This window comes from Equus caballus, chromosome 1, assembly GCF_041296265.1.
Source record: "Equus caballus isolate H_3958 breed thoroughbred chromosome 1, TB-T2T, whole genome shotgun sequence".
NCBI classification, from domain to species: Eukaryota; Metazoa; Chordata; class Mammalia; order Perissodactyla; family Equidae; genus Equus; species Equus caballus.
In genome coordinates, this window is record NC_091684.1 from 16,404,970 (window position 1) to 16,431,074 (window position 26,105).

The window sequence follows — 26,105 nt, forward strand, 5'->3', positions numbered from 1 at the left end:
CACAGAAAGTAATGTTGTCACCTTGAACTTTCAGAATCCCTTTGCCTAGATAGCCCAGGCACTATTTTTCATCCTCACAACATTCTTACAATGCAAAAAAGGGGACAGATTATTAAGAACTATGGAACAGAAAATCTATACTTTATTAAAATAGAGTTCCTGGAAGTTAATCGACTCCCATTTGTCTTTTCAAGCTTAGAAAACCTGGCTAAAAGACCTCTTGGGCAAGGAGGCAGGCCAGGACTCACAGAGCCTAACGTGGTGTCTTGATCCATAACTCTTCTTGCTGTTGGCCAAGGCCTTCCTGAAAGGAAGGAAGGCTGAGCAGAGAGCAGTGCAGGCTCAGGACAGCTGCTCTCACAGGAATGTTTCCCTCCCCCAGAGCCATGGAGCTGACTCGATGGCTGATTGCTAAGGAGTGTTGGGGCTGGGACACAGTGCTCATGGCCCCCCTGTTCCTGGGCCGGTCTGCGTCTAGGGCTGACATGCCCACCAGTTAGGGTAGGTCACTCAGCCGGATCATGCCAAATGGTCCCATCGCCCTTCCTGCTTCCACCAAGCCTTGTGCTCCAATCTATCTTCTATCTCCTACTTGCACGATGGGAGGAGCCACCTCACTTTGTTCTCTGCTTTCTGCCACAGTTCGAGTTTATGTACACCATGGGTCTCTTTTTAAGATTCAGCTGGCACGAGGCACCAAGGAGAATCAAGAAACTCTCTGCAGAGCATCTGTCATCATTTCTTTTCAACAATATTTATAGCACAGTGCTATGGGCTAAACTCTGAGCTCAGTGACAGGAAACAAAGCAAATAAAAACATTCATTTTTCATTTTCACTGAATAAGAACAACTGAATTAGAAGAAATTGGAGCAAAATAAAAGAAAAAACACAATTGACACATTTAAATATTACAAAATTTTTATTGCAAACACAAAGCGTTAGTCAAGTGCTTTACAAATGAAATGCTTCCTTTAGGCTAAATACAAATGTGCAATGGGGACTTCAAGGCCCAGGGAGCTGAGTACTTCCCCTGTGGCAGGGGGCTTCTGGAAGAAGGGGCTGGTGATGCCCAGGACCCATTGCTAACTGATGAACAGCATAGATAAGCTCCAAAATCTCTCTTACCTCACACACGCCCTGAAGACCAAGGAGTGCCTCTGAAATACTAATGTACTCATATAAGTTTTCATTATTAGCAGATAGAAGTATCAACCCACAGGGTTATAATGTACTATACATCATGAACTATAGCCATAATTTGTCTTAGCAAGATAGTACAACGTAATAAATATTCTTTCAATCATTTTAGAACAATGATTATTCTACCTGGAAATACTCAAAAGGTACTTCAGAAACTAACCAGACAGAGTCTCCTTGTGCCCGGTGGGTTTACACTGCTGTAATGTGCATCCCCTCCTCTTATTTAGGGTGATTCCAGCGCAGCTCTATTTTGTCCCTGATATCAGATGCCCATAGATCACAGTACTGTACTCCACGCCAGGGCTGTCTGTTTTTAAGATACATAAAAAGTTTACCAATGATAAAAATATTCTAGACAGAAAAAACCACTGTACTTTTCTCTCATTTACAAAGGCCAAGTGTGGTCCGGATACCAACTGGAAGGAAAGTCTTTTTTCATTGCTTCCACTGAATAAGTCCATCAAAACTATATCTGAGATTAGCACCGTTTCAGGATCTGGGCAATATTAGGTCTCATAATGTCTTGACTACAGAAGGTAGATCTGAAAAATTTTAAAGGGCAAAAAAGGAAATTAATATGATTCCAGGGGGAAAAATGATATTGGTAGATCTCTTAATTTAATGAGTTATTATTATTTTGTAAACACTTGTGCAAATACAGTATTGATTTTTAAAATGTTTCCTTTTCTTTAATTGCAAAATTTCTAGGTGAACAAATTTTCATACTAGTTGCAAATTTCAAATCATACGTGGGTTATAAATGCCATTTATAAAATTTAAACTATGTTTGAAAATGCAAAGGAAAAGGTAATACTTACTCATATCCATATTTTCCAGATACATCTGTCACCATTTCTGCTCCCAACTTATTCTGAGAATGTCCAAATGAATGTTCCTTCCAAATGAACTCGATATTTGTAATGTTTCCAATGTTAACTTCAGTATCAATTAATTTTGTGTAAGTCATGCCTGGATTAAGTGTTCCACTGCAAACAGAAAAATAAAACTCATAAGTTTGCACTCGTATTCACAGGGCTGAAGTGAAAGACAACATCTGTGTGTGTGCCACGGAAGAGAAAGTTGCACTTGCTGGCATTTGCTTGTAGGAGATTTATTCTTTCCATTCACATTGAACAGCATGGTTCTAGAGCTTGAAATAAGGATGAGGTGAATGGGAAGCTTGACTAGTTGATTTCGGGGATGCCTACAGGGGCCTTATGTTGGTGAGTTCTCCATAATGAAAGATCCGGTCTCGGCTTTTTAGTATCAGAAACCAGATTTTATTGACACCAGGAAGTGATCAAACTGTCAGTGATGGACTAAATTCACACAAAACTGATCTATAAACCAGAAGCCTGTTTATCAGTTCACAATGGGAAATGCTTCCTTTATATTAACCAAAATGTTCTCTTTCTCTTTCCCTGGTACCTTCTTTATCTGTATTAAAAAAATTGCGTAACCAAACTAGTGATCAAAAGAAGTTTTGGTGAGCATGGCAATAAAGCGAAGTGGATTATCTTGAGGCATAAGGCATATTTAATCCAAGTCAGAATTAGGCCAAATGAGATTTCTTTATTCCTGCTATTTCCTTGTTCCTTTGTTAATTTATTGCCTATCTCCTCTAACTGGAATATAAGTTCCAGAAGAGTAAGACCTGTGTCTGTATCCTCAGCAATTGGAACAATTCCTGGTATACAGTAGGCATTTAAATGTTTGTTGAATGAATGAATGTTACTATTCCTAGAGCCTATCTTATTCTATTACGTGTAGAATTAATTGACGTAATTATCAGAAGGCAATTTTTCTTCCGGGTTCTTAGGGGTAATTTCCCTGTCGCTGCATGCACTGCCTTCACTCAGGGCACACACAGTGCAGCCCTTTACAAGAGTGTCGTTGGAAGCTCTAACAACTAAGATATACTTTACAGTGAAGCCAGGCTCTTAAAGCTTGACCAAAGAATAGGAATAGACTAGCATACAAATTCATTTAGCTGGCTTCATTTCAAGACGAGACATCTACTATGAATCTGAAATCAGCTTAATTATTCTTAAAAGAGGATTGGGTGAACTACGCAACAACATTACAACAGCTTCTTCAGACATTAGCGAAAGAAATACGGAGATGTCAAAACATTTTCATGAATCTTGAAAAAGGCCGGGATTGCCTATCCTCCCCGCCTGCCCCACGCCAGGCGCCTCTGCGCAGGGCACACACCGCACATCCTTAGGCAGTGTCCCGAGCACCTCAGAGCCACAGGCACACGATTGTGTCGAACTGCTCTCAGAGTAGTAGCTTAATGGAGACATGAAGAACAAGCAGAAGTGGGATCTGCTAAGACAGGGAAGGGTATTTGGAACAAAGGAACGGCATGGTCGTGAAGTCAGGAAGGGAGGAAAGCATGGGATCTATTCAATGGTGGGTGGCGCAATCAGTGCATCCTGGCTGAGCCGAAGGTGAATGGAGCCAAACGGTGGGGACACGGCTAGGGAAAGACATGGAGCCATGAATCAACCAGATGCAGATGATCATTGACTGAACCCGTATTTACAGGCAGTGGCACTGAGGCAAGATGATGGGCTCAAACTCTGCCAGAGTGAGCACTCTGATGCATCTCTCAGCTGACAAAATAAGCACCGAATCCCTGCTTCTCGTGTCTCCGCCCGGTATTTGAAGATGACGGAAATCCCAGAGGCTGACCATCTAATCCATTCATCAATTCGCAAAAAGGTAGCATCTAATTAGTGTGCAGAACGCTAATTCTGAAATGAATTACGGGATTAAACAATCAAAGTGAAATATGGAAAACAAAAACGCTAAGGCTGATCAAAGAAAAGGTTAAGGAAAACTCAAGATAAAAGGGACCTTAGCCCAAGATACATAGGGAACGTCTCTACTGAATTATTCCTACTTTTGATTATTCCAACACCCATCCTGTATCTGTGGGTACTACATGGATAGCTTATTATAACTTTGGCGACCGATGTAAATGTCTTATTTCATGAGTAATTTGTAACCTACACAAACAGAAATATATGCTGTAATTTGTGTAATATTAATGGACTGGATTAAAAATATATCTTGTTTACTGTCAATTTTTTTCCACTTGCTTCTATCATCTAGATCTGTATTTTCATGTTATCATTACCTAATGTTTTCTGTTTGTAGCTGGAAGTGTGAGGAAAATAGATATTATGATTTCTATTTTATATCTGGAAAACATGAAGTGAAAAGGAAAGCAAATATAACGTGTTAGCCTGTGGTAGCATAGGAAAAGAAAAGACTGAGCTGCTTCTTGAGCCAGTGTAAGCAAGCGCCGGTGCTGTGTGGCCTGCCAGCTCCTTGTCCTTGCCTACCTGGCCATCACAAACTCTTCTGTTCCCCCAGTCGCTCCACCTACATGGAGAAATATGCTCCCTTGAGTGATATTGTTTCCACTGAGTTTAACAGACAATTTGTGCCTCCAACCTGGAAATAAAGCAAAAAAGAAAGAAAACGAAGGGTTAAAACCATGTGAAAAGTGGGTCCGGCTGGGTGGTGCAGTGGTTAAATGTGCACGTTCTGCTTTGGTGGCCCTGGGTTCGCCAGTTCAGATCCCAGGTGTGGACCTACACACTGCTTGGCAAGCCATGCTGTGGCAGGCGTCCCACGTATAAAGTAGAGGAAGCTGGGCACGGATGTTAGCTCAGGGCCAGTCTTCCTCAGCAAAAAGAGGAGGATTGTCGGCAGATGTTAGCTCAGGGCTAATCTTCCTCAAAAAAAAGTATGGAAAGCATGACATCCTGGACACTTTAATGGAAACGCAAGTTTTCAGAGTTAAAATGGAACAAGGCTGCTCATGTTCAGGAAAAAATACAACTTTAGATTGTGCGAATTTGCTGAAAAACTACATTTAAAAATACATAGAAATGTCCACATTTAATTTTCCAAAAGTAAATAGTTTAATGATATTTTACAAGAAAATTCTTTAATTCTCCAGGCATTTTTACGACTTCTTAAAATGGAAGTGTGTGTCTCTTTCATCCATTTCCTTTGCATTCTGTGGCAGATATACTTTCCTTAGCTGGGTTTTTATTTGTCATAGTTTGACAACTAATCCAGAAAAAATCTAGAAAACCTATGGGCAAGAAGGTCTGTGCTTTGGAAATTACGTGGAGGTGAAGTGAATTGTCCCGTCCCCTCCTGCAGGGATGTGTGCTAGGAATGGCCCAGCAGCACAGGTCTGCGTCGGCACAAAGCCTACCAATGGGATACTTCCCTTGCAGATGGTCCAGTGTAATTTTTAAAAAATGTAGAGGTAAACAGATCTTTCGTTCCGAATTCTGAAATTGTCACATGCTTAATGACACACTGCAAGATGAAATTCTTCATAAAGCTGTTTGAAAAGCATCTGAAAAGGGAAAAATCTACCAGAGAGAATTTTTAATTCATGTGTTAGTCATTGCCAAAGATTTCTCTTTCCCTCTTCAATCCGTTCTATTGAAAACAGTATGGAGGTTTCTCAAAAAATTAAAACTAGAAATACCATATGATTCAGCTATTCCACTACTGGGAATATATCCAAAGAAAATGAAATCAAGAATCCAAAGAGATTTATGCACCCCTATGTTCAATGCAGCGTTATTCACAATAGCCAAGATGTGGAAGCAACCCAAGTGCCCATCAATAAGTGAATGGATAAAGATGTGTATACATAAACATATATATATATATATTTATATATATACACACGCACACACATATACAATAGAATACTACTCATCCATAAAAAGAGCTAAAATCACACCACTTGCGACAACATGGATGGACCTTGAGGGTATTATGTTAAGCGAAATAAGTCAGACAGAGAAAGACAAATACTGTACGATTTCTGTCATATGTGGAAGATAAACAAACACATAGATACGGAGAACAGATTGGTGGCTACCAGAGCAGAAAGGGGTGGAGGGAGGGTGAAAGCAGAAAAGGGACACATACGTATGGTGATGGATAAAAACTAGACTATTGCTATGAAACATGATGCAGTCTGCACAGAAAGTGAAATATAATAACGTACACCTGAAATTTACATAATTTTGTAAGCCAATATGACCTCAATAAAATAATTAAAGTAAATTGAAAAAAAGAAATACAGCTCCCTCTCTTCCCTCTCCACTGAAACCATTCTCCCCCAGCTCACCAATGACTGAACTGGTTTTTCACCCAGTGAGCCCTTTGGGTCCCTGTCTCATTTGACCTTTTAGCACATCTCATGCACTGATGCATCCTCTCTTCCTCGTCTCTTTCTTCTCTTGGCTCCTTTGACTACTACCCCACCAGTTTATCTTCTTTCTCTCTCTTTCCGCTCAGTCCTCAGTCTCTTTTACAGGGGCCGCTTCCTTGGCTCTTTCTTTTTATTTGACACACTCTTCTTGGGTAATTATATCCTCCACTTTCACAGCTCTGATTACTGTCTAAATATGAGTGACTCTCAAATCTCTACCTGTAGATCACAGTGATCTCCAGAGGCTGAGACCGGTATCTCCAACTGCCTGGTGGGCATGCACACTCCCAAGTCCTAAAGGCATCTCAAACCTAACAGGTCAGAGACTGAGCCCAACTTACTCCAAACCAGCCTCTCTCCCTGAGTTACCCAGTTCAGCGGATGGGACTTCATCCACCCAGCCAGAATCATCCTTGACTTCTCTTTTTTCTGCATTCGTCAAATCCATTCACCAGGCTCCTTTCTGCTTCTACCTCCTAACCATCTGTGTAATCTCTTCACTTCTCTCTGCTTTTCTGCCTGGTTTGTCGCAACAACTGTTCTCTATTTTTCTCCCATCATTATTGAGATATAATTGACATATAACATCATATAAGTTTAAAGTGTACAACATGATTTGATATACATACATTGTGAAATGATACCCCAGTAAGGTTAGTTAACACATCCATCACCTCACATACTAGTGAGGGGTGAATGATTCTAACAGTCACTCGGCCTCCAGCTTGTCCCCCTATTGTCCATGCAGCAACTAGAGTGATATTTCCAAAAAACCTATCTGATAATCCTTAATACCCTTCAGTGGCTTTCCATTAGCCCCAAGATAAAGCCTAAACTCCCCACATGGCACACAATTCCATTATTAGACCCAATTTACTTCCCCTTCCTCATCTCATATTACTCTTCTCTTGGTCTCTGCAGCCCCAGCAGGGGATCTTCTTTCAGTTTCTGCTCTTACCTCCTGGAGTTCACACACACAGTTCCTTCTGCTGGAAATACCCCCATTTCCTTCGCCCTCTTATTCATCTTTCAAGACCCAGCTTAGAAATCGCTTTCCCTCAGAAGGCTCCCCTGACCTGGGTGTGGAAGTTCCTCCTTCCTCTCCTAACACAAAGTTTATTACTCAAGATTGGAACTGCGAATTATTATTATTTTTTTTTTTTGCTGTCTTCCCCACTAGCCTAAACTCACTGTATTGTTCTTCATTGCATCCTCAGAGTCTGGCCCAATGCCCAGTTATTCAGTAGACACTCAGTAAAAACTGTTGAATTTTTAAAGATAAGTACCTTAAAGCATTACAATAAAACTTAGCTACAATACTTACGGGCAAATGGGGAAAGAGCCCCTGTGTTTAAAAAATAATATGATCTATTAGGCTTCCTATTTTTGACATGAAATCTATCAGCAAAATGACCCATTGTTGGACAACCTTCTTTGGGACAATGGAAGCAATTTCCCTGGTGACAGAAAATAAGAGGCAATTAGAAATGTAATTAGAAATGTTGTCCTTCAATAAACACATAAGTTATCAAACTGTAATAAATCTTTGGAATCTAAATAAAGTACATGCATTTACAATTGACGAAGTTGCCTAACAGGTCGAAAGCAAAACCAAATAAAACAAAACAACTGAAGGGAAAAAGAAAAATGGCCTGTTAAAAAAATGGGTAAATGATATGACTAGACAATCCACACTAGAGGAAACTCAAATAGCCAATAGCTATGTAAAACAATGCTCGATCTTACTAGTTGTCAGGGATGTGCTAATTAAAACGACAGGCAATTTCATACTCAGCAGATTTGCAAAAATTAAAACAATTGGCAATACCAAGTACTAGTGAAGACATGGAGTGGGAGATTCTCATTTGCTTTTGATGGGAATATAAATGGACAAACATTGCAGACAGCAATTTGGTAATGTCTAATAAAGACAGAAAGGCACATACACTTCGATCATATGCCGCAGAAAAACTTCTACCCAAGGACATAAGGAGATATGCAGAGGTCTTTATGGCAGAATTGCTTTTAATAACAAAGACTGGAATCAACCAAAACTCACATTAGTGGGGGGAGGAATAAATAAATTGTGGCTGATTCCTATAAAATAAATACATAGATTGATATATATCACCGTAGATCTCAAATTTATAACATTTAACAAAAAAAAAAGCAAATCCAGAAAGATACTTAGAGTATGATGCTATTTATTTGATATATATCTGATTCAGTTCAAATTCTGCCTTAGGGGAGACAGTGAGGAAATACAAGGTACTTCAATCCTTTAATTATATGTATGCTTTAAAATCTAAAGCAAAACTAACGAGATGTTAACTTTTAAAAAAAATCTGTGTAGCAGTTCTTGAGAATTTGCTATTTTAGATTTTGAACTTTTGGGTTTAAACCATGGCCATTTGGGCTAGGACTATAGTGAAACATCCCATTTAAAACTCTATTTTTAATGAAGGAAAAATCTAACAAAAATAATAACAGCTCATATTTACTGAGTGCTTACCCTATGCCAGGCACTGTTCTAAGCACTTTACATTGTATTAACTCAATCGATCCTCACAAAGCCCCTAATTGTCATAATGCTTTTCCTCTTCCTCTTTTACAGATGCAGAAACTGAAGCGCAGAGAAGTTAAACAATCTGTCCAGTGTTTCACATCTAGTAAGTGATGGAACAAGAATGCGAACCCGGGCAGCCTGGAACTAGAACTCCTCCTGATTTTATTTTATTCTATTCTATTTATTTTATTTTTCTGGGTATTTGGGTAAAAGTACAATAAAACATATCGAGGAAATTAACTCGTTCTCTAGTTTGTAACCATAATTAGCATCCATGGGCACAGGAGCCTAAGCTTCTCCAGTCAGGCAGACAACCCCATCATCACTGAATATACCGTAACTCTAAGGGCCAGCCTTCAGTATAGTAAAGGCCAGGACCCTGTAGCCACTCAGAGCAGCATCCCAGGCCAGAAGAAGGGAGAGGTCAGGGCGGGGGGGGGAAGGTGGTTATAGGGGGAAACGCCAGTGCTTGGCTGTCAAGCTTTCTGAGAACGGCAGTTCACCAGGGCACGTTACGAGTGATGGCAACTGGCTCAGGAAACTGAGAAGATGGCCAGAGGGTGACCACTCACCTTGCTCTGTAATAGGGGAGAAATGCTTATTCCTGTCCCAACATTGCACTTGTTCACAAAGTGCTACTACTTACAATAAACGTTGGCTGGAAATCCCACGTTTTTCTACCCTGACAAAAGAGGAATTAGGTCTCTAAAGCACAAGAAAGAAAATCTTTCCACTCCCCACTACAAAATAGATTTTTTTTCTCCTTTTCATAGTGATAACCAAGTGAAAAATATGTTTAGCTCAGATCTGGCAATGTGTGTTTTATGACTCAAGCAAAATCAGATTTGGTATTTCGTCACATATTGATTTGATCTGTGTGGAACTCCCGTGAGCTATCTGTGCCTTAGTTCAGCTCTGTATAAATAGTTAAATTTTAACAAAATAGTTTTTATGTTCCAAGTAAATAGCAATATGTTTGATTCTAACTATTGATTAGTGCAGCCTTCTCCGGGCATCTTTGAAGATGACATTTAAAATATATACACAGAAAACTTTTTGCCCTGGACTTATGCCCCTTACATGGTAGCATATAATTACTGCATAACAAATAGCCAAAAAAGCAAAATTTGACATAATCTTCAAAAGAGCTGAAACAACCAGAATACAAATAGTTAGTTTAGTTATTTAAGCCCCTCAGCAACCCCAGCTCCGGTTCAGTACTCAGCACAGAAAGAATCTATTATTTCCCAAAAAGGCAGATGCATTTTTTGCCAAATACTCAAAGCCATAATTTTTAGTTGGCTGCCCATGCTTCAAAAAATGACTTGCTGATTAAATTCCATTGCAAAATGCTTTACTTACTGCTTTAAAAGATTCGTAGGATCTACAAGGATAAGCAATAAAGGCATCAGGATCAAGGATGCTTTCAGTATAAAAGCGATGACTTCGGGCATGGTTGCAATCAAAGAAGGAAGTCACTCCTGTGGAAACAATTTCCAATTAACTGATAGCAAAGAACTGATTAACTGGTAACAGATAGCATGAACCATTTCTTGGAAAAAGTAACTTTAAATGCCGGTTTCCTGACGAGTCTAGACAGCTAGGCTTTGCGTGTGGGCTTGGATACTGCACAGCATTTATCAATATTAAGTATCATTTTCTTTGTACCAAAGAAGCTTTGTGTGAATCTAATGGGACACTCAAGCAGGGTAAACAAACAAATGCAGATGTAGGTGGCTCTGTGCTCTGACCTTAATATCCCCAACACTTTCCAGATCTCTGACAAAGGCACTTAGAGCTTTAAGTGTCCCTGTGTACACAGCGTCTCCACCTTAGACCAATTAATTCTGTCTCCCTGTTTCTGCAGGGAGGACTGAATACCCTCCTATTCAATCACAAAACAGCCAGCAACGTTAACTCGTACACCCCTTTAGCTGAGTTTCAAGGTGTGACAGCTGGGACCATTATAAAGAATGCTGAAGACAAATTCGTTTTGTCATTGTCAGGCATAACATTATTGCCACCAATAGTTAGGATCATTGCAACAATAAATAAGATAGATCTAGATACATTTGCGTAGTCTGAAGTTCTCATAGCATTCTAGCCATTTACACTCTCTTTACCTTACATAACAACATTTTTATTGTATGGCATGGACTGTTCTTTCAATGATCTACACAGCTTGGTTGATCTTTGAGAAACTAGATTTTGGTTTTAGTATATGTGGTAAATCATTATTCTATAATAAATAGTGCCCTCCAATGAATCACTCCTTCTCAGATCCTTGCCCTTTTGCAATATCATATTACCATTCCTCCCTTCAGGAGATGGAGTCTATTTTTTCACTCCCTGGGTTACAGGCTAGTCTTGTGACTTCTTCTGACCAACGGAATGTGGAGGAACTAATACTGTGCGAGTTCCAGGGCGTCAGTCTTAAGAGACCTTCCAGCCTCCCCTCTTGCTCTCTTGGAATCCAGGCTCCACGTTAAGAAACCCAGGTTAACTGGCTGGGGAGAGAGGCCCTGAAGGCTAACAGACCGCTTACGGAGGAGAACCAGACACGGAAGATCATCTTGGACCTTCCCACCCAGCTTAGCCCAGCTCAGCCTCCAGCTGGATACAATCACACAGATTATCCCAGTGGATTCATCCCGAAGCAGAATCTTGGCAGAACTCTGCCTGAATCTTGAACCTCAGAATCACAGCAATAAAACCGTCATTCTTTTAAGAATGTTTTTTATCTGTTTTTGTCGTTACGCAATAGATAACTGAGACAGCTAATTTCATAAATGCAGTATAGAAGCAGAACTCAATAAGTGGCATCATCTTATTTTTTAATGAGTACTTCTCTTACATCAGGTTTCTTTATGTACAGACTATATTCACAACTAATTGTGATTTAGACAAGACGGTTAGTTAGAATATAAGGAACTACGAATTTTAAAAGTAAGTGGTTTCTTAGTAATAAACATAATGTAAAATAGAACATCTTGAAGTCTTAAAACTCATCTAAAGACTTAACGTGAAGGATAAACGTGCTTTTAATCCAATAAAGTTGTAGGAGCTCTTATAATGTCTCAAAATGATAGTATATGATACATGTGTTTTACTTGAATTAATTCTTTACAGAATTTCAAACGCTCTGTGTATAACACTTAATCTAGTATACAAAGGAGTCTTATGATCTATATTTTATCCTAACAGAAGGACTTTAAATCATAATACGGAAAATAATAAGAGAAATAAGTTTTATAATAGGCCTTTTTTGAATGAATTTTGCTTTTCTGTACTAGGTAGAATTGGCTTTCATTCCTTTTCTTTTTTTTTTAAAGATTGGCACCTGAGCTAACAGCTGTTACCAATCTTCCTTTTCTTCTCTCTTTTCCTTCTTCTCCCCAAAGTCCCCCAGGACATAGTTGTATATTTTAGTTGTGGGTCCTTCTAGGTGTGGCATGTGGGATGCCACCTCAGAGTGGCCTGACGAGCGGTGCCATGTCCGCGCCCAGGATCTGAACCGGGGAAACCCTGGGCTGCCGAAGCGGAGCACACGAACTTAATCACTTGACCACAGGGCCGGCCCTGGCTTTAAGTCTCATTTTGAGCATCTGTAGATTCATCAGTTGTTTTTTTTAAGTAGTCATTGCAAATAGATATTTCTAATCACATTTATTCCTTCAGAACAGATATTAAAACTTGTAATTTATCTCTAGTGAAGAGGAAATGTGAGCTAATCTCAATGTCATGATCTATGTATCTTTCCTCTACAACAGCCAAATGGAAGATCAAATAATTACATCATCTAACTATTCCGACCATATGTGATCAGGTGGTGAGATATTTAGAATCATCCAGATATTTATCATATCATCATACTTATATTATGTGTTATTATATATTATGTATGTTTCATTATTTACATGATGATGATACGTAGAGATGGAGAGAAATGGAATTCCCAAATAATAACTCTTTGGTGCCTTATAGACATTATCATTTTTGGAAGCTACTATAAAAGTTTAAATACTATTTGTTGAATTTGTGATTAGTGTAATCTGTTATCCTGAGTGATTCTCTTAAAAAATAAGTCAAACCATGTCTCTCTTCTGCTCAAAATCCTCCCATAGCTCCCATCTCCCTTGAGTAAAAGCTAAGTCTTTACTACAGTCCATAAGGCCCTGTATTATCTCCCTGTTCCCTCTCTAACCTCACACTCTACTACTCTCCTTTCACTTCGCTCCAGCCACAATAGGCTCCTCACTGCCATGAACCTCATGCAGGCTCCTGCCCCAGGTCCTTTGCACTTGCTATCCCCACCCCTCAGCCTGGAATGCCTTTCCCCCAGGCATCCACAAGGCTACCTCCTTTAGGTCATCTTTTCAGAAAGGACTCCCTGGCCACCCTATCAAAAATCTCCTTCCCCTACTCCACTCCCACTGTCACCAACACATCGTATTCCCATTCCATGCCTTATTTTGTCTCCTTAGCACCTATTCTATTACTGTTTTTCTAGCAAATTAGAATATTAGCTCCACGGGAGGGATTTTTGTCTTCGTCTTCATTCCTACATCTGCTGTTCCCAAAATAATGCCTGGCGCATAGTAAGCACTCAATACATATTTGTTGAATGAATGAACACATCCCCCTTGTTTATATTGAGTGCCTCAGTGTGCTAGACATTCTGTCAGGCCCTGGGGATACAAAGGGAACCAAGACACGGATCCTGACCTTACAGGTCTCGCAACTGGTGGGAGCTTCATACACCCCACTGTGTTTTGGGCTAAAATACATCTTTATATTATTTTATATACGAAAGGATGTGGATCCTGTCCAAGGAGGGAGCTGAGTGAATGTATAACAGTAGACTTCATATTTTAGAAAGTACTTACCTTCCTTGTAAGCATTGAAATCAAATTTAAATAAAGGCGTAATTAAGTCTTCACATCCTGGCATGTGCTTCCCTCCATTTGGATAAAAGTCAAGATGACCACAAGCATTGATAGTTCCGGCACCTGAAACAGATAAAAGCAGGATAAATGCTTTAAAATTCTCCTCTTTGCTTCAGCGTAGTTTCTGTTTGTGTCAAAAACTGACCAAGTTCGAAGAGGAGGCGAACTGCGTTTGTATGAATAACATCAACAAAGTTGGCGTCCGAGGGGTCCAGCCTGACTTCTTTCGGAGTGTTGTGGAAATACGGCCCCGCTGGGTCCAACCCTAGGAAAAAGCATAATGTCTATTAAACCAACATGTTCTATACAAGAGTACATCGATAGTGGTGTTCTTTTGGAAGGATAGATGGTGAAGGCAAGGTATTCTTTTCTACATGTTTTGTATAGGTCAGACACCACTCAGGACAAAGTACAGATACATAAACAGCATGTAAATGCCGGGGCTGTATATATCGAATGTCAGATTCCTACACACAAGTGAGGCCGTGTCTAGACAATGCTAAACAGCTAACAAAGTCAGAAAAATCAAAGTGGCTATTCTAGAGTCTGTACGTGGACTACCATATATACAGCTAAGGTTATGGATTACAGAGGATCTCAAAAGCAACATCTGCATGCAAAAAAAGAGAAAGAAACATGAGCTCTCCAATATGTAAAGTTGAGTCTACAAAGCAACATAGTTAAAATAATAAAATCATAATCCTCAGCCAAGGCTCACTTAGTTCCACTTCATTATATTACACATGAAAAGCCTGAAGCCCAGTGAAATGAAGTGACCTGACAAGGCCACCATATGTTAGAGGCAAATGGATTAAGAGTCCACGTGTCCAGACTCTCAGCCCATTGTCTCCTGTTCAAATGTCTAGTAAAATAAAGCTAAGATATCTAGAGGTCTCTAAAATGTTATGACCATTCACATACCCCGTCATTTACTCATTCAGTGATTATTTATCAAGCACTTACTAGGTGCCAGGAACCAGGTTTGGAACTAGGATACAAGGATGAAGGCCTAGCCTTGTCTGCGAGAAGCTTTCTGCTTGGCGGGGAAGGCACCTCAGGCCAGTGTGCTCAGTGCTGAGACAGAGGGGAGCGCAGGTGTTATGCAGGCCTGGAGAAGCGACCTGTAACCCAGTCCTGGGAAGCAAGGACACGCTTCTGCTGGGGATGGGCAATATATGCAGAGAGCTAAGCGATCAGAGGAGCCAGCCAGGGTAAAGACGGGGTCAGCAGCATCCCCGGGAGAGGAAAGAGAACTAACTAGTTTGCAAGGGCTGGTGTGTAGAGTTCTAGAATTTGGTGAGAAATGAAGATAGCATTGTAAGCAAGAGCCAGATGTAATTGAAGCCATTATAAGGAGTTTGGACATGATCTGGTTGACCATGGGCAGCTCTTACAAGCTTGCAAAAGGGGAGATTTATGATCTGATTTATATTTTAGCAAAATCTCTTTGCTGTAAAGTGGAGTCTGGGTCCCAGAGTGGAGAGGACGTGGAGCAGAGCTGCAGTGGCCCCCTCTGGAAAAGCAGCTTGAGAGAGAAATGAAGGTTTGCACCGCAGGTGAGGGGTGTGTATTGTGGCAGCACACTCAGAGTGTCGCAAGATTTTGTTTTTGTTTTTATTTTTCTGATTAATCACTGAAAGAGAAGTGATAGAATGAGAAGAGAAGACAAGAGAAGGGGAGGTCTGGGATGGAAACTTGAAGAACACCAACATGTAAGAGAAGGCAAGAGAAAAGGAACCTGCACAGGAGCCTGGAGAGAAGCCAGCAGAGAAAAACAAACAGAGATAACCGAGAAGAGGTGGAACCACAGAAGCCAAGAGGAGAGGCTATTTCAGCAAGGTGGGAGGGGTCAAGTAAGATACAGGTGGGAAAGGCCTGGGAGAATCCCACCAAAAAGCCGTTGGTGATCTTGGAAAGAGTGGTTTCGTGAGAAGTGGGGGCAGAAACTGCACTGCAGCGGGTTGAGGAGAGCACGGCCCCTGAGGAGATGCAGCCACTCCACTTTAGAGGAGTTGGGATCTGAGGAATGAGGCGGGCCAGCGCCTCAGTTAGACAGGGCTGTGTGGCCCCGGAGGAACGGGCCGTGTCCGTGCTAATAGACTGACCTGGGGAAAGAGCTAGATGAAATGGGAGAAGAAGTGGACAAATGACAGAGTAAGGTCCCCAAAGTGGTGGCCTTCAGAGCACAGGTGAAAAGATAAAATTAAACAGAGAGGTCAATCAAGCAAACCAGCACATATCTGAACAAAACAGCTGTGCTTCCAAGAAAGACACAAAAGCTTTTGTCTCACAATTAATCTTAAACTCTGGGGAGAATTTTTTTTTTTTTTCACTAGTGTGCAATCACTGATAAGCTACACCCTTGTATGGAAGTCGGGAGCTCTGTGGAGACACACGTAAATATAGCAGGTAGACCTCAGACTATATTGATCTGAGGACAGGGCAACTAGATAAAAAATTAAAAAGAAAAGGCAACTAGTCCTTCCAAGAGGTGGGAAACAGGGGACCCTGGATGTGTGGTTCTGGGATATCTCAGGAGGAAGGTCAACAGGAGGGAGAAGTATTAAGTTGAGCCTATTAACTGACCTGAGATGTGACCCCTACTGGATGAGTGAGAACGGAACCACTGGGGATCCCGGTTTATTACTGTGGTATGTATCTGGGTGCCTGTGTGTCAGCAATGAGGGAGTAATCTCTTCTCAAATAAGGGAAAACATGGATGCTGTTTATAGATAAAAGGAAAGTAAAATTTTGAATCAACTGAGTAACCCCCATGCTATAGTCATTTATGACAAATGCCTACCAGTTACAGATAATTACTATAGACATGGAAACTTATGTACATCTTAAAATCTATCATATTAATTTTGTTTTTAACTGGTTTTGTTATAAAGATTTTTGAGGTCTCAGTTCTTTTGTTATTTCAAAACCTAATCACTTGGAAGGAATATAGATCGCAACATCCAAACGACATAAATTCTTTGGATGTTTAGAGAGCCTTTAAAATTTATTGTTTTCTATTTATTCAACAGTATAATTCACTTGGCAGGAAAAATGAGAGCTAAATAGCATCTGATTTTTGAAATAAGAATCAAGGAAAACAAAATCTCCATGAGTTTATTGTAACCTAGAGCAGATTTTTAATGCATGTATAGCGATGTTCTTCTTTAATTTATGGCTGAAATGCCCCACAGCCTGTGTAGGCCCCATGAGGCTCCATATTCATAATCTGTGCCCATTTCTTCTGTCCTCTGGGCTTGAAAACTTAGAGCAAAGGGGGATTTTTGCCACTCAATGACTTCAGAGTAGAAATATAATTTTTATTATCCTAAATAAGAATGGTGGTAGAGGACTGGAGTTGGAGCTGGGATCAGAGAGCTGGGAGGAAAAAGAAATTTTAAGCAGGAAAAGCCTGTTACACCAAGAAATTGCAGAGGCAAAATACTTTAAACCCAATTTGGAATTCTTAACTATTTTTAGAAAAAATGTTTTAAATTGAAATTTGGAATTAATGCGTATGTGTGTCTGTGTGTGTGTTTACACAGAGTTGCCGTCTGTTATTTTAACAAACAGAAAATGTACACCTATTATATGCTTAGTTCAGTCTAATGAGAGTAACAAGTGCATAAACAATTACATGAAATATAATATTTGTATTTTCAAATGTAATAGAAGCATATTTCAAAGAGTGCGGGAAGCACAGAGAGTTAACCACCTGAGGAAGAAACATTTGAGATGAATCTTGAAGGACGAAGAGCGGATGCTTAGGGCGGGGGGCAACAGCACGTGCAAAGACACAGACAGATGAAAACACTTGACGAAATGTGAAATGTTGCTCTGACAAGCTAAGAAACTTTAGGCAGCGGGAATCTTCAAGCAGTGGAGTGGCAGGGCCTGTACTGAGAAAGATGATGACACAGTCAGTGCTTGTGGAAGACTGGGCTGGGGTACCAGCCAGGGACGGCCAAGATCCAGGCAGGAGATGGAAAGGACCTGAGCTAGGACAGTAGCCAGCGTGTGGAGAGGCACAAAGCAGATGAAGGAGATGGGAGACGGGCTGACTGACTGTCGGTGGGAGATGCAGAGGAGAGAGAGGCCAGCCAGCTTGTGGATAATGGAGCTGATATTTTGATCTCCAATCACTTGACTCAGTTGGTTTGGAAATCAGAGTGTGGGGAAGAGATACGGTTAATTATCATCCTCAAACACCTAATTCATAGTGTATACTTCATTCTGCAGCTTATTTTTAGACTTAATAGTATATCCAGGGGTAATAGTCAAAATTTTAGCAACTGGATTGGCATGGGCATGCCCCTTAAACAAACCAATTCAGCACTGCCAGCATGCACTGGGTGAGCTGTTACACAGAAGGACATCCTTCCAGGACCATCAGTGGGACTCGAACTCTGTCCTCGTATTAGTGGTGTGCAATCACAAAGTATGGAGTCTGTCACAGTTCGTTCAGCCATCCCCTACAGGTGGACGATCACAGTTTCTATTACTGCGCCACCACAGACAACGCTGCGGTGAACACCGTTGAACCTGTCTACACACTCAGGCTTGAAAGCCCTTCCACCTTCTGGTGTAGGGGAGTCACGGTCCCTCCCATATTACACTTGCTTCTGCTACTTCATTCGGTGCTCAGACACCTGATGTTGTGTGTAAACAAATGCGTAAACAGGTTCCAGGCCCCCGTCCCGGGCAGGCTTACCGGTTATCCTTCCAAGGCCTGGCATCCTTGACCCAGCTTCCCCAGCCAGGTGAGCTCCCAAACTGTGGCCAATCAGGTGCACTTTAGCAGGGGAATATCCAAATTTTTTCTGATAGGATTTTTTTTTTAAAAGAAAACAGAACAAGTATTTTTAAAACAGCAGTCTGAATGGGTTAAATGTGCTTAAAATAAAAGAGGAGCTGATGTATTCTCCCTCTCACACACAGGATGGGACAGGTAGAAGGAGAGAGTGGCCTGCACGTCCACCCACGTCTGGCTGAGTGGAGAGAGCATAAGGCCGACCTGCAGGAATGCCTCTGTCAGAGCTCTTCTTGCGCTGAGGGGCCTCACGGTCTTCAGGAACAAGAGGACAGCCCAGTGACAGACGTCTGTGGCTTCCAGCCCACGCCCATCCTTCCTGAGGCCCAACCCTTTGGGCACACCCCCAACACAGGTCAAGGCAGCTCACGCCTACGCTGTTCCCTGCCTCACCTGTGTCTGTTTCCTCCAGGTTAAGGTAACTCTAGCAAATGTCTGGGATAGCTTTGGTTTTCAAAGAGGGGCTTTTAAGAATATTCACAAAGAGGGGCCGGCTCGGTGGCACTGCGGCTAAGTTTGCACATTCCGCTTCTCGGCGGCCCCAGGTTCACTGGTTCGGATCCCAGGTGCGGACATGGCACCGCTTGGCAAAAGCCATGCTGTGGCAGGGGTCCCACATATAAAGTAGAGGAAGGTGGGCACGGATGTTAGTTCAGGGCCAGTCTTCCTCAGCCAAAAGAGGAGGATTGGTAGCAGTTAGCTCAGGGCTAATCTTCCTCAAAAAAAAAAAAAAAAGAATATTCACAAAGAGACTACATGCCTAAGAGTTCTCACACACACACACACCTCTTAATGGGGAACAAAGGAGCAAGGTTTTAGTTTCATCTAAGTTTCAGGCTCTCTTCATGATAATAGTGAAAATCAAGCAATTGCCTTCACTTGGATAGATTAGTCATTTGATCGAATGTTCCATTTTTTTCCACCAGTAATGACAGTATTCTGTGCTGCTTTACAGGAGTATTTTCTCTCTCATTTACATGTGAATAGCTGCCTGGGAAGGGCTCCTGGTCCTGAGGGCCCCCTTCCTCCACTGCCACCATTTTAAATCTCGGCTTTCTCTATCTTCCTCCACAGGCTGGGATCTGAGATCAGCTCTGAGCGCTCCTCCCCTTCAGCCTCCTCTCCTCCTTCCCTGGCTGCGTCATACCCCCTTCCCAGGCACCTGATCGCCCCAGGGCCAACCCAGGTGCGGACGTGGCCTAGTTTCCCTGTGATGAGATGACAGAAATGGAGGCAGAGAAGACTCCCACCTGTCCCTCAGCCGCTCCCTCTGCGGGCCTGGCTTCTGGATTATTCCCTAGGTCCTCTCCCTCCCTTCCCCTTGGGCCTCCAAGCAGCTGGGTCAATTCAATGAACGTTAAATTCAGCAAAACTTCTCCCTTGGGTTCAGCAAATATCCCCTCCCAGCTTTCTATAAGCCACTGTTGTTTATTTCCTGGTCCTAGAAGAGCCCACAACTCAGGCCCCGGGATGACGAAGAAATTCACAAAAGCTTAGGGCTGGTTTCTCTCTGAGGAGATGAGTCGATTGCATCCTCTGTGTATAAACACTCACCAGCAGCTCCTCCCGCGCTCCAGCCTCCCCTGACAGAGTGGGAAGAGCAGACAGAGAGGTGTGGGGGCAGGGATGAGTATTTGGCTCCCGGACGCCTTCTCCGGGGGCTGTTTCCTAACTGCTCTCAGGGTCCAGATCACCTCTCCTGGCTGCCCGTCTAAATGAACCGCCCCTGGCCCTCTCCATCCCCCTGCTTTGGGTTTTCTTCCCAATACTTGTCCCTCCATTCTGACAGAGCAGAAACACCAGCTCGCTCACTGTGCACCTTCAGTACCTAGAGCACTGCCCAGCCCACAGCAAGTGCAGAGCAAAATATTTGTTGAATGAATAAGTGAACCCTCTTTAAAAATACGGAAGGGTTATAAATCTTTAGATTTTATTTCACTGCATTTTAGGGTGGGAAATTACTTTCTCTAACGGTAGAGCATTTGCAGATTTATAAATGTCCTTCATAAATAGCAAAGTCTATTTGATTCTTTTAGAAATTGTGTAGGTTATAGAGTGCGGCCTGGACCGACCTATAGACCTCACTAATTCACCACCACGGATTCAATTTCTGTGGGAAGATGCATTTCACGCTCTAAACAAATAGCGTTTGGAAGATGGAAACAGTTTATAGTCATTAAGGATAGGTTTGCAGTGTGGTGGAAACTAACCCGGGTGGCCCAACACACTGACCGAGGCAGCGACCTTGGCCCGAGGGGGGACATTTGGTGATGAGCCTGTGAAGGGACACTGCCACCAAGTGGTGCTTCGTGTAACCACAGGCTCTTCTTCCACGAGAAGTAACCTCCCTTTTCTGGCTACCATACAGGAAGGCTTATTATTTCACATGTTCAATGCTTGCATAAACTGATAAAATCGCCCCAAATTCTTGGTGTTATGATACAGAACCAATTAAACATAATTTTTTAAAAAATCAACTCTTCTTACCACAAGAACATCAATAAAATAAGCCACCTCTGCACCAACCACTCGGAGATTGTTTACGGCATGGATATATTCCAGCGAACCGTTAATCCAGTCTAAATTAATGCAGTTCACATCTTCCACTTTCAGCAACACCTGGTACAAAGAATTATTGTAAGTATTAAAGAATTAAGGATTAAAGAAAACCAAAGTGCCAAAACAATTGATTGCATAATAAGAAGTAACACTAGCAGGTATTGAGAACATACCACGTGCAAGGTCCTGTTGTAACCCTTTTACGTACACATAGTAACTTATTTAATCCTCAGTTACAGATAAGGAAACCGAGGCTCAGATAAGTTAATTAACTTGCCCACAATCACAGGGCTAGTAAGTAGAATTACGACATGAATTCAGACAGCCTGACTCCCTTATACTTTATAACATTGTAAATAATTATTTGCTTACTATGTTAGCAGTCTATTAATCTTGAGTATAAGAGAGGAAAATTAAATTCATGGAGTGAACTTGGAAAATTTTTTCCTGAAGTTAAACAAGAAATTGATCATACTATCCAATCTTTTGTCAAAGGTGAGAATTTAGCAAAGAATAATTATAAAATGTGCTTCTTTTATAATGTGTGAAATTAATATAAGCGAAAATAAATGGGAAGTGGGTAATTCTACTTGAGGCCTTGGAACATGGACAATGGGGATAATCAAATGGAGGATTTCCATAAATACGGATTAATAGCATGCGAAGTACATTCCCATTAAACATAAAGCTTTCATACTAGTGTAAAGACCAGTTTATTCCCATCATACATTACACATCACTTGCTGCCATTTGCCATCTGTTTTCCATCCAGCTATGTTGATACGGGTGATCTTGTCTGTTCTGAAGTGCGAGGCTTGTATAGTTAAATAGTTAACCGCACTGATCTCCTGTTTCAAGTGAAAAGAGATTAGGTTAAAACAATAACTCAAAATTACTTTACATTTAGTAGAATTATTCTAAATCTACTCAAAGTCTTCTGCTAAACATGATTTGAACAACCTTTTGTGTTGTGTTTTGTCTTTTTTTTTGAGGAAGATTAGCCCTGAGCTAACATGTGCTGCCAATCCTCCTCTTTTGGCTGAGGAAGACTGGCCCTGAGCTAACATCCATGCCCATCTTCCTCTACTTTATACGTGGTACGCCTACCACAGCATGGCTTGCCAAGCTGCGCCACGTCCGCACCCGGGATCCGAACCGGCAAACCCGGGGCCGCTGAATCGGAAGGTGCACACTTAACTGCTGCGCCACAGGGCCGCCCCTTAACAACTTTTTTAAATACATTTTTACCAAAGAAATAGTTACCACGACATACTGTAAAAGTACCAAGAAATTATTAATGCATTATAAAGTTCAATATACAAATTTAATCATGAGGAAAGGAAGTAAAAATGTTTGGTTTTAAGGCAATGTTTGTGAGACAATGTTGGGTCAGTTTCAATCAGAATTTCAGTAAACCTTACTTGTGCATAGCACTTCTCAGCTGTCAGTATAGTTCACGGGAATTGCCTTATCTGAGGCTTGGAAGCATGCTAAGGGTAGCAGAACAGATTGTCCAGCCCACTTTATGAGAGAGGAATAGAGGTTAGAGTCTCACCACATGAACTACAACAGCGTGTTAAAGATAATTTTACGTGATCAGGTTCACTATTCTTTCAACTTTCTTGTATTTTGTTGGATTGTTTTTACAACCAAACTCTCAAAGACTTCAGAAGTCATTTCGTTAATAAGAAAAAATTAAAAGGCACAAGGATAAGCAATTCTATCGAGAAAGAATGAAGACTCTCATCAGCAAATAGAAAGTCTGACAATGGTGAGTCCTCTAACAAGAAAGCAGCACATTTAGATACTTATGAAATTCAAATGAAGAGCCTGTTACTAGCCATCTGTGTTTAATAGTAATATACAGTTAATCATACAACTTGCCGGCTAGTTAAAGCATCTCCAAGACAGTATGCACAGGATTATGAGAATCATAAGCTGGTTACATAGTAATTATAATATAGCTAACACTTGTCTCTGTCTATATGCCGGAAGTTGTTCTAAGCTCTTTATAGAGCAGCTCAGTTAACCCTCACAACACGGTGAGGTAGGCACTAACTTTACAGATTAGGAAGGGGCACAATGAGAGGTCAGGTCTCTTGTCCAAAAGTACTGCAATTAATGAGTCCTGGAGCCACAGTTCAGACCCACGTGGTCTTTCTCTGAAGTCATGTGCTTAAGCACCGGGCCCTCAAGTTGTGATCTGATCAGTGTTCTCCACGGAGAGGGCCCAGTCTGGATGTGGGATCCGCTGAGGCAGGTAATAAAATCAATTGTATTCAGGCTTTCTAGGAATCACTTCTCTGCTAAATAATGGAATCCAAGTGCAAAAACCTTTCTCCATCTATGTATCTAAAAGAATTCGGATGCTCCAGCTGGAGCCCCTTAAACACCTGCTATATTCCTGTTTCCACACCAAAAAAGCCTACTTTGGAGAGGGAATTTAGTGGAAAAAAATTAGTTTAGTCTTTCCCCATCATAAGAATAGTTTGTAGAAGTGGGACCTCGAGGAAGCCTTGAAGTGGCAATCGGACAAGTACCGTGGGATCCGAGCATCCTCCATTTTCACAAACGCCACTGAGGAATTTAATAAAGTAGGAAAGGCAGAAAAAATGTTTTTGTTTACTTCACATTCAGTCTAGCATAAAGCTCTAAAATGGCGTGCTAACCTAGAAAATGGGAAACTCCAAATAACACCATGGAATCAAAAGAAGACAACTCGAATTCTGCTGCCACAAGGATAGAAAATAAAAAGGGTGTCAGAACAGAACAGGTTATCCAGAGAAAGAGCTCATTCAAGTATCAGTATTTAGGTGGGTGCTCTGGCCTTTTCTCTTCACATTCTTATCTTTACTTGTCATGGAGCCTAATTGGTGTGAGATCAACCCATTCCACAACTGCTGACCATTTTCCAAGTGACCTCATTTCCAGTCAGTCAAAAACAGTCACCAGTTATTTCTGTTCTAGCCTTGACACAAGCTGCAGGCACAGAAACTACAGTAATTATGTGAAATGTGCATCACCACTAGTGACGGCATGAGCCATTCTAGATTAAGGACTCCTGAATTCCTGGGGGATGTGGGTTGGTCTTATTCTTGCAGAAATGTAGCTGAGAAGACCTATGATTCTTAGAACACCAAGTTCATTGTACCACGTTTACCCTCGACAATTCTTCCCACTGAGAGAACGATATGTTAAACCATCGCATAGTTTACTTCTGCTTTCTCATAAACAAAGGCAGTCAAATTTGTGCAGCACAGCAGGTGGGTCAAGCCTGGAACACTCCTTGGATTTAGTAGTGCACCGTGACTCATCCTATATCCTCACTGTTGTTAAAAAGCTCTTTAACAGCAAACTCTCGGGCTTCCATCCATTGCAAAACTTAGGTAAAGATCTGGTTTGTCATACACGATTCTTTCCAAATGGAAGGGAGCGAGGAAGACATGAGGAACATTGTGTTCACGGTCTCTTTATCAGGAAAGTACTTGGTTTCTGCTGTTCTCTTCACGGCCTTTAGGGCCTAGACTCGCCTAGACTAGTTTCATCACCTTCCGTGTTAGCGCCTGCGCTATACAAGGTTCAAGTGCAAGGTCACTGTGCAGAAGGGGAAAGGACCAATGAGTCCTATGAGGACTGAGGGCCAAGACTGGCAGATACGGTTAGTCCTGAACGGACACGTACACCCTGCGAGTCCTAAATGGACAGAGAAGCTGCCCAAAAACATTCCCACTCAACATAGACTCTCTTCACATTTTTAGAAATTATGGTAAAATATACGTAACACAAAAATTACCATGTTAACCATTTTTAAGTGTACAGTTCAGTAACATTAAGTCTTTCACATTGTTGTGCAACCATCACGACCATCCTTCTCCAGAACTTTTTCGTCACCCCAAACTGAAATTCTGTACCAATTAACAGTAACTCTCCATGACCCCCCGCCCAGACCCCAGTAACTACGACTCTCCTTCCTGTCTCTATGAAACGGCTATTCTAGGTACCTCGTATAACTGGAATCATGCAATATTTGTCCTTTTGGGTCTGGCTTATTTAACTTAGCAAAATGTTTTCAAGGTTCATCTATGTTGTAGCATCTGGCAGAATTTAATTTCTTTTTAAAGCTGAGTAATATTCCTCTCTGCTTTTTGACAGTTATAAAAATCAAACTTTTGAGGACAGTTTCTCTATGAGTTTCTCTATACCTAAAAGAAAGGCTTTCCTTCTTTGTTCTAGCTAGTGCCATCCGCTACAGAATAGATGGCATGTTTCAGTAAAGAGTTGTGTGTCCATATGCCTGTGTGTGTCTGGTAAGTGGACAGCTACAAAGGCAGAGCAGAAGGCTATCTTGGCTGGTGAGGCCGCCCCATGTGTGATGGATCTGATGGAAAGCACACCTCAAGGTTACGCATGCAGGAAGAGACTGGAAATGATCTTGCATTGGGAGTGCTCCTTCTCTACGGCTTTCTCTCTTGTTCCCTAAATAGGGGTGCTCCCCCCAGGTCTGATATCCTGCTCTTTTCTCTGTCCCTAACATCATATCATTCTTTGGGTTTCAACTCTGACCTCCGTGTAAAAGACTTTTGAATCTCTTTTTCCAGCTCTGGACTGCTTGCTAAGCTAAAATCTAAACTAAGACTAAAATCTCCAATAGCCTGCCCAAACCTCAACTCTCCAAAATTTAACTCATTCTCTTTCACCCCAAATTTTTCTGACAAGAGGGGGCCATCATTCTTCCTACCACTCATGTGGAATCTCAGGACAGT

At 41.5% G+C, this 26,105-nt stretch overlaps 1 protein-coding gene across 2 annotated transcripts in view; it reads right to left on the reverse strand.

The window, feature by feature from the left end:
* Positions 1–901: 901 nt before the first annotated feature.
* PNLIPRP3 (pancreatic lipase related protein 3) overlaps positions 902–26,105 on the reverse strand; it is a 34,609-nt gene continuing 9,405 nt past the window's right edge. The window contains exons 3-12 of one of the 2 annotated variants that reach the window (XR_011436471.1): positions 22,071–22,190; positions 21,271–21,402; positions 18,685–18,793; positions 14,119–14,238; positions 13,914–14,036; positions 10,390–10,508; positions 7,786–7,918; positions 4,555–5,604; positions 2,020–2,187; positions 902–1,743 (exon numbers count right to left, since the gene is read on the reverse strand). Coding sequence is in view for 1 of the 2 variants with exons in the window: in XM_001497755.6 (XP_001497805.3) it covers positions 1,680–1,743; positions 2,020–2,187; positions 4,555–4,666; positions 7,786–7,918; positions 10,390–10,508; positions 13,914–14,036; positions 14,119–14,238; positions 18,685–18,793; positions 21,271–21,402; positions 22,071–22,190 (1,200 nt within the window). In the remaining variant the exon portion in view is untranslated. The remainder of the gene's footprint in view (positions 1,744–2,019; positions 2,188–4,554; positions 5,605–7,785; positions 7,919–10,389; positions 10,509–13,913; positions 14,037–14,118; positions 14,239–18,684; positions 18,794–21,270; positions 21,403–22,070; positions 22,191–26,105) is intronic. The other variant, XM_001497755.6, reaches the window with a different exon arrangement.